The 8,856-nt window shown below is 35.5% G+C and overlaps 1 protein-coding gene across 1 annotated transcript; it reads right to left on the bottom strand.

The window, feature by feature from the left end:
- Positions 1 to 5,602: 5,602 nt before the first annotated feature.
- On the bottom strand, positions 5,603 to 7,726 carry LOC129903593 (uncharacterized). Its single transcript, XM_055979142.1, has 4 exons — positions 7,201 to 7,726; positions 6,727 to 6,902; positions 6,315 to 6,408; positions 5,603 to 6,273 (listed from the first exon to the last, which is right to left on the bottom strand). The coding sequence occupies exons 1-4, from the start codon at positions 7,724 to 7,726 to the stop codon at positions 5,603 to 5,605; spliced, it is 1,467 nt and encodes a 488-aa protein (XP_055835117.1).
- Positions 7,727 to 8,856: the final 1,130 nt, after the last annotated feature.

Here is an 8,856-nt window from a genome sequence, read left to right as displayed (position 1 = left end):
TTATCGAACGTACGAATAGTTTAGTGTATCAATTCGTGTTGTATTTATATTAGAGTGAAATATGCAGAATAAATTGTTATATTAATACAAAGTGAATTGATAAAGCTCACTACCATAAAAAATAATTTTTGACAACAATAAATATGCATATTAACAAAGAATGTTAAATTTTTTATCAATATTAGTTTATTGTCATTAGATTCAATGTCGCTATAGGTTATAGCAGTATTTACAAAGATTACTAAAATGTAATTGCCACTAGTATTACCTCTAAAGATATATATTAAGTGGTAATCAATCAAATTATTGTCGTTAGTTAATTATCGCTAAAGATATTTTTTGTGCAGTGGTTTCAAGTGAACAAATACGAAGAAAATAGATAAAATTTCAAATTCTTTGCTATGTATTATAATATTTTTGACTTTAGCTATTGGGTGATTTTTCCTTTTTTTAAAATCCAATTTAACTTGTTAGAATATGTGGTCATTCTTCACTCAAATTTTAACTTTATTCTCTTATTTTTAGAGAACTTTTTCAACTCACATAGCTCTCAAAATTAAACAAATTTTTTTATGCAATAAAAAGATAAGATTATTTGCTAAGTTGCTATGATAAGCTCAAGAAGTATGATTGGAATCTGGAGCACTTTTAGTGAAGTTACATAAAAGTAAAAATCAAAAGAATTTTATCCTATCCCTTTTATAAAATTATTCTATTATAATCAATTTTTACAAAATTCTTTTTTGAGGGTCAAGATATATATCCAGAATTAAAGGGAAAAAAAGGGTTAATAATATCGAATCTCGTACCTTTAAAATGTAAATTATAACGCAGTCACTAATTACTTTTAAATATTCCTTCACTAATAACTATTTGCCCAACTTTAACAACTTTTAAATAACTTCTACTTTTTTTTTTTGCTGAAATGTATATCACAATTCACAGTCTAAAGCACCACTTAAATTGCACTTTTATCAGAATAGTGAAGCCAACACTTTCTTTAGTGGATAACCCATAACAAAGCTATAATGCAACGTAATTGAGTAATTAACTATGATTATTTTTTTAAAAAAACGTTTTAATTCTCTCCATCAAAATTTTCATATTTGATTTGTATGTATACAACTTTCTATATATTCAAGGGATGTTAACATTTTTAAACAGGCAATTGAAAACGGAAAATTACCGAATGGCGATGTATATTTGATGTATAATATATCACACTAATTATACAGAATAAAATTTATAAAATGTAACTACTAAAGTTACTTTTGGTTAAGGTTTTATTGAATTAAAAATACCTACATCATCTATATGTCATCTAAATGACGAGAAACAACTGATTTTCCACTAACTTAACTTTGATTAATGATGACCTTTTTTGACTCAAAAGGGCATGAACCTCAAGTTCAGTTAGTAAATGATTATATCTCATTTAATTCCAAAATATGCCAATCGATTTTCTCTAGTGAGTAGTACATATATATATTTTAGGTGGAGTAGTTTTCTAATGATTGTAAATTATTATCCATTTGGTTAGGGTCACTAAGTTAAGTAGCCAATACCAATTATTTGTAAATGCTTTGATGACTGTAACTAAAGTTTTTTAAACTTTTTTATTATATCTGCACTCCACAAATTCATTAAGTGTTGGTCAAGGCCCTCTCAAAACACAAGATCCAGTAGGAATATTGAGTTGGACCAAAGTGGATAATTGACTCATTTTATGCTGGAAAGTTAACTTGTGAATCCCATTTTCTTTCTTGTGCTATAATAATAATAATAATAATATGCTCTATTAATGTCAAATAAGAATTAATTTCGAATTTTAGTAGTAAGTGTTAGTAATAATTTCTTTAATTAAAAACTAAAAAAGGAGATCGAATCTGAGGTGGGTTTTTCATCAAAAATTATACTCAATGACCTTAATTAGAAATAAATGGTCTTGAACTTCTGATTCTGTTTGCCTCATGGATAAACCTTCAAAGAAGAAGGTATTTGTGCACGGAGAAATCGAGGTAAAAAATGTAAGACCACTCACCTTCCAAGTCATTATAGTAAATCACCAGTGAACAACCTGTGTTGGTCTAAGGATAAATTTGCTTAGTGAGAGGTTGTGGCTGGTCCAGACTCTAGATACCAAAAGTCGAAGTTTATAGCTATTTTTTTATTTATATATTCTTTTGTAATGATCTTGGTTCATCCTTAAGCTCAATCGATCACCCCAAAGTAATCAATATGGATTGTAGTGTAGTGATGAGACTACTTCATCTTAATCAGAAGTTTCGGATTCGAGTCCTGTATATGAAAAAAAACATGTTGGGAGCGTCATCACCGAATAATCTCTGCAGTATGTAATCCGAATTTAATTGGAGCTCCACGGACTTCAGACACCGAATAGGAAATCGGGAAAAAAAAAATTCACGGATGTGCTACGCGTTAGGTTAGCTTTATTGATGTGTTAGTTAATACTTATAGCATCCCCTAGACGTTTCTATTTTTGCAATGCAGTCCTTATTTGATTGTTAGTAAGAAACTTTTTTTTTTTTTTGTTTGGTACTCGAATTAGAGTCCGATTAATTCAGATTCATGTCGTATAGAGTTTTATTTGGGAGAAAATGTTTTCTACCAAAAAAATTTTCACATCCAAAACTTAAACCCGAGATTTCTAATTAAAAAAAGATCAACCTCATCCACGCACCATACCTATATTTTGGATTTTATATATATATATATATACATATGATGTAACTCCTCTTAATGCGAGTAGTCATTTCAGAACCAAATAAATAACATGGCTATGTCGACCTAAAGCTCAATTCATGTCAATTGCCAACTGCTTCATGCAAGTCATGATAGATCGATGATCTTAAAAGCCACCTGATGCACGTAATATATTTTTTGAGAAATCATTATTTTGTCTAAATATGATTGTGCCAATATTAATTATACTTTTATCCTACTATGCTATGCTTCCCTCCCGTCATTTGCAAGTCATGATAGATCGATGATCTTAAAAGCCACCTGATGCACACAATACATTTTTCGAGAAATCATTATTTTGTCTAAATATGATTGTGCCAATATTAATTATACTTTTATCCTACTATGCTATGCTTCCCTCCCGTCCTTTATACATGACGTTTATGTCTCTTTGGAGAAATTTCTCACGGATCATATTACTCTATATAAACCATCTCATTCTTGTATTATTACGACGGATCGAGTGAGACGATAAAAATGTTCGACTTAGAAAAATAAATAAGACAATGACGAGACAATTGAAAGGTACAAATCATAGAGGCTTCCATCCACACATTTTGACTATTCCCAAGATGGGTTAGGTTTTTGTTTGTTATGGACTTATTGATTTGATCATCATGCCATACCAAAATTTCTACACCAAAAGGGCCTACAAAAAGATACCAACACATTAGCATAAACCTTTATCTTCAGTGGAGTTGACAATTCTGGACTTTAATGATGACAATAACATAAAAGCCCAAAACACATGCTTCATTCCAACAATTCGTCTTAATATATATGTAGATGAGCGAAATTTGTTTATCAATATGATCGAAATATAAATAACTTAGACACTGTGTCGAAATAGAAGCTGCAGAGATGAGTGAATTGAAGAAGATGACCTAAGAGAGTTTAGAGAAATTTTGGGAGTATTATTTCATCTGAGGAGAAGAAGAGTAAAGTGAAGTCCCTTTGACTTCCTTTACTGATGTACATATATATAGTGTGGTTAATTTATTGTTAACCACAGTTAGCCATATCTAACTACTATTAACAAACTAACTACTCCTTAACAGAAATTGTTTAACAGACTAACAACTACACATTTACATCACTGACTACTAACTAATTGCTGTTATGTTTACTGTTATGTGTCAATACTCCCCCTCAAGTTGGAGGGTGCATAACATCTAACACTCCCAACTTGTTCATCAAATACACATGTTGTTGCTTGTTCAACCCCTTTGTCATCAAGTCGGCCTGTTGATCATTTGTCTTTACAAATTCAGGTTTGACGATTCCCTCCTTTATCTTGTCCCTTATAAAGTGACAGTCGATTTCTATATGTTTCGTTCTCTCATGATAGACTGGATTTGCTGCAAGTTGGATCGCTGCCTTGCTATCACTCCAAATAGCTACTGGCTGATGAACCTTTACTCCAATCTCACTAAACAAGCCCAGCAACCAAGTAACTTCTGCAACAACTGCTGCCATGCTTCTATATAAAGCTTCAGCTGAACTCTTGGACACTTTTTGCTGCTTCTTTGATTTCCAGGAGATTAGAGACTCTCCAAACTTTACTGCATATCCTGTAATAGACCTCCTTGTGTTGGGACATGCTGCCCAGTCTGAGTCACACCAACATGTAATTTCCTGTGTAGGTTGTGCTCTGAAAAAGAGGCCCTGACCTGGTGCATTCTTCAGGTATTTGACTACTCTTATAGCTGCTTCCCAATGTGAGACTTTGGGCTCTTGCATGAATTGACTCAGTGTTTGGACTGCAAAGCTGATATCTGGCCTAGTGATGGTTACATACATCAGCCTTCCTATCAACCTTTGGTACTTTGAAACATCCTCCAAGGCTTTATCTCCTTTAACTCCAACAACCTTGTCATATTCCACAGTGGTTAGTTTGTTTCCAGCTTCCAATGGAGTGACAACTGGCTTTGTGCCAGCTAAGCCCATCTCTGATATGAGCTCCAATGTATATTTTCTCTGATTAAGGATGATGCCATGTTGTGATCTCAGAACTTCTATACCAAGAAAGTACTTGAGTTCCCCCAAGTCCTTCACCTTGAAGTCATGCTGTAGGATCTGTTTGGCTGCTTCTATGAGACTGCTGATGTCTCTAGTGATAAGAAGGTCATCTACATATACAAGTATTATGACAATGTTGTTACCTGACTTCTTTGTAAATAGTGAATAATCATGAAGGCTTTGTATGAATCCTGCAGCTATCAATGCATCAGTCAGCTTGATGTTCCATTGTCTTGATGCCTGTTTTAGGCCATATAAAGATTTCAGCAATCTGCATACCTTGGTCTCCCTCTGTCTCTTGAACCCTTCTGACATCTCCATATAGACTTCCTCATAAAGGTCTCCTTGCAAGAATGCATTGTACACATCCATTTGATGAAGCTTCCACCCTCTTGAGGCTGCCAGTGCAATCACTAATCTCACAGTGACCATTTTTTCTACTGGAGAGAAGGTCTCATGGTAATCAAGGCCTTTATTTTGACTGTATCCTTTTGCTACTAGCCTTGCCTTGAATCTCACTACCTCCCTATTTGCCCTATATTTGATCTTGTACACCCACTTGGAGCCAACATCATCCTTTCCATGTGGAAGATCAATAATTTGCCAAGTGTGATTGTTCTCAAGAGCCTTGATCTCCTATTGCATAGCTTCTATCCACCTTCTTGGTTCAGTTGAGTCTGAGAACTTAGCCAAATAACTTCTATAGTTTTCTGATGTGCCTACATATGACAAATATTTGTTTATAGAATAGATGTGGTCATGGCTAGTATTGACAACATAGTCATTGAACCACCCAGGTTGCTTGGTTGATCTGGCTGGTCTATTGCCAGTGACAACAAGAGGAGCAACAACCAATAGATTTGTCAGGTTCTTCAGTATCAGGCACATCCTCTACTGTATCTTCAGCAACATCCTTGTCAGTGTCAGTAGCATAGTGTGTCCCCCTTGCTTCTACTGGTGGAGACTGGCAAAGATGAGCAGGGGAAAGGGAGTCATATACAGCATCAATATGGTTCAATTGGAGAAATGTGCTATCTGTTGAGTCTGCAATGTGACTAAAGGGAAATGTATTTTCATGGAATACCACATCCCTGCTAACAAAGAATTTGTTAGTAGATAAATCAAGTACAATGTAGCCTTTTTGAGTTTCAGAGTATCCCATGAGTGCAGCTTCTTTGGATCTATATGCAAATTTGTCTAATTTAGGCAATGCAGTAACAAAACATAGACAGCCAGGTACTCTTAGATGATCAAGGGATGCCTTCTTGTGATGTAGTATCTCATAAGGAGTATTGCCCTTCAAGGCACTTGATGGTAACCTGTTCATGAGGTATACTGCATTTTTAATACAGAAGCCCCAATATTTTGTTGGGAAAGAAGCCTGGAATTTGATAGCTCTTGCCATCTCCAAAATTTGCTTGTGCTTCCTCTCCACTACCCCATTTTGTTGAGGTGTATAAGGACAGCTGTTTGGTGAAGTATTCCCAGGGTCTGCAAAAGCTCACAGGTTTGAGAGTTAAAGAACTCAGTACCATTGTCAGACCTAATGGTCTTGACCCTGCAGTTAAACTGAGTATTCACAAGTGCAAAAAATTGTTTCAAAACCACAATTACTTCAGTCTTCAGCTGTAATAAATGGACCCAAGTGTATCTGGTATGATCATCAACAATAGTGAGAAAGTAATTCTTCTTATCAAAAGTAGGAGTTTTATAAAGACCCCACAAATCTAAGTGAATCAATTCAAAAGAGTGTTTTGCTCTAGAGACACTTGAAGAAAATTGTAATCTAGTTTGTTTTGCTAATGGACAGATTCTACAATTGTTATGCACATTTCTGTCAATCTTGTTTTGGAATTCCATCATATTCTTCATTGTGGATATAGAAGGATGGCCCAGTCTTCTATGCCATAGGCTGCATCTTTCCTCAGCATGTGCTAAGTAAACCTGTCTCACATCTTCTCTTCCTTGTTCATCAGAATCTTCAGCTGCCCCTTGGAAAATGTATAGTCCTCCTTGCAATCTACCAATCCCCTTCACCCTGCCACTGTAGAGATCCTGAAAGATACAGTGATCAGGGAAGAAATTCACTGAGCAACATAACTCCTTAGTTAATTGTGACACTGACAGTAAATTATATTTAAAAGCAGGCACAAATAGCACATTTGTGATTCTCTCCTGTCCAAATAATTTCGCACTTCCTATGTGTGTAATTGGCACTGTACTTCCATTTGGTAAGTGCATCCATACTTCTTTATTGGCTTGTAGATTATGAATGCTCTTAAGCACCTGAATCTACTATCCATTCACTTTTTTCTAGCTGGGACATTAGACAAGTTACAATACCTGTCATGTGGGCTTGATATTCCTCAGAATCATGGCCATGATGCCTGTACTAGTATTCTGAATTATGATGGTTACTTTTGTCATCACTTCTCCTGTTGTCTTCAGTATATTGTCTTCCATTATCATCCTTACCTGCATTACCTGCATGTTTCCCTTGACAGCAATCTGCATTATTTGCCACTGCAACATGTGCTTCCTTCTTCCATCCTTCATTGTTATCTCTCTTGTATCTTTCTCTGTATCTATCCTTCCTCCATCCTTCACGATAGTTGTTATCCTTTCTGTAGCCATCATAAGTACCTTCCACCTTTCTGTTGGTTTTGTTATCCCTTTTTGAAGGATATCCAACGAGTTTGTAACATTCCTTCTTTGTATGATTTCGCATGTGACAATGCTCACAATACATTGAACTATCTCCCTTATAGCTATCATTTCTTTTGACTTGCATTGCTATGAGATTGGATTTCTCAGCACTTAACTGTTGACTTTCATCTTGCACCATTAGGGCATATGCCTGATTTACAGATGGTGCACTGGACTTCATCAGAATTTGCCGCTTAGCCTGATCATAAGATTCGTTCAAACCACTCAGAAACTGCATTAGCCTCTGTTCTTATAGATATTCAATATAGTCCCTGGACTTTGGACAACCACAGTTTGGAGAAGGAGCTATCAAATCGTATTCACTACACAACTCCTTCAGCTTGGAGAAATACACCGACACTTGGCTTGTCCCTTGTTTGAGACTTGCAATAGCTGTGTGCACTTGGAAAACTCGCACTCGATTTACCTTGTCAAAGCTCTCCTTCAGATCCTCCTAGACTAAACGTGCATTTGATGCATACACGATGCCGCTTAACAAGCTTTCTGATACTGTGAGCTCATAATCCATGATAGTATAATTGCATTTACCGTCTCCCACTGTTTATGAAGTGATTCGTCGAACGACTCCTTCGTGCATGTGCCAGTCACGAACCCTAGCTTCTTCTTGGCCAAAAGAGAGATCCTCATAGCTCGACTCCATACCCCATAATTTTTAGATCCGGTGAGTTTCACCGGTGCTAGAACACATCCCGATGTGTCCGATGGGTGCACATACAAGGGATGACCGTGCTCTATAACTATTCTTTCAATCGATGCTTGTGATTGTGAGAGTTCACCCATGATTTTCAGTTCTGAACTTCAATGGTGATATTAAGCTTTTCCGACGAACTCCAGTTTCCGACGAACTCCAGTTCTTCAATCGTTTCTCCGACAGACTTCAGCTCTCTGATCGAAGACCCGCTCTGATACCATGTCGAAATAGAAGCTGCAGAGATGAGTGAATTGAAGAAGATGACCTAAGAGAGTTGGGAGAAATTTTGGGAGTATTATTTCATCTGAGGAGAAGAAGAGTAAAGTGAAGTCCCTTTGACTTCCTTTACTGATGTACATATATATAGTGTGGTTAATTTATTGTTAACCACAGTTAGCCATATCTAACTACTATTAACAAACTAACTACTCCTTAACATAAATTGTTTAACAGACTAACAACTACACATTTACATCACTGACTACTAACTAATTGTTGTTATGTTTACTGTTATGTGTCAATACACTAATTATGTATAATATATGTATATTCAGTATAAATATACACAATTTATTATATTTTGCACCCTGTTTTTGCGAAAGTGTTTACGACCATAATTATTTAAAAAAGAAAAAAGCTCACAAAATTTAGAAGAT

The sequence above is a fragment of the Solanum dulcamara genome, chromosome 9, assembly GCF_947179165.1.
Source record: "Solanum dulcamara chromosome 9, daSolDulc1.2, whole genome shotgun sequence".
NCBI lineage: Eukaryota > Viridiplantae > Streptophyta > Magnoliopsida > Solanales > Solanaceae > Solanum > Solanum dulcamara.
Note: the sequence above shows the minus strand (reverse complement) of the source record. Positions and strands in the feature narration are given on the sequence as shown.

Bases quoted from the DNA above. Each gene is read 5' to 3' on its own strand.
- LOC129903593 (XM_055979142.1), bottom strand. From the start codon at position 7,726: ATGCAGTTTCTGAGTGGTTTGAACGAATCTTATGATCAGGCTAAGCGG. The intron at 6,409-6,726 runs GTTTACTTAGCA...CATTTATTACAG, and splicing joins GAAGAGAAGATGTGAGACAG to CTGAAGACTGAAGTAATTGT. The intron at 6,274-6,314 runs GTACTGAGTTCT...GAGCTTTTGCAG, and splicing joins GACCATTAGGTCTGACAATG to ACCCTGGGAATACTTCACCA.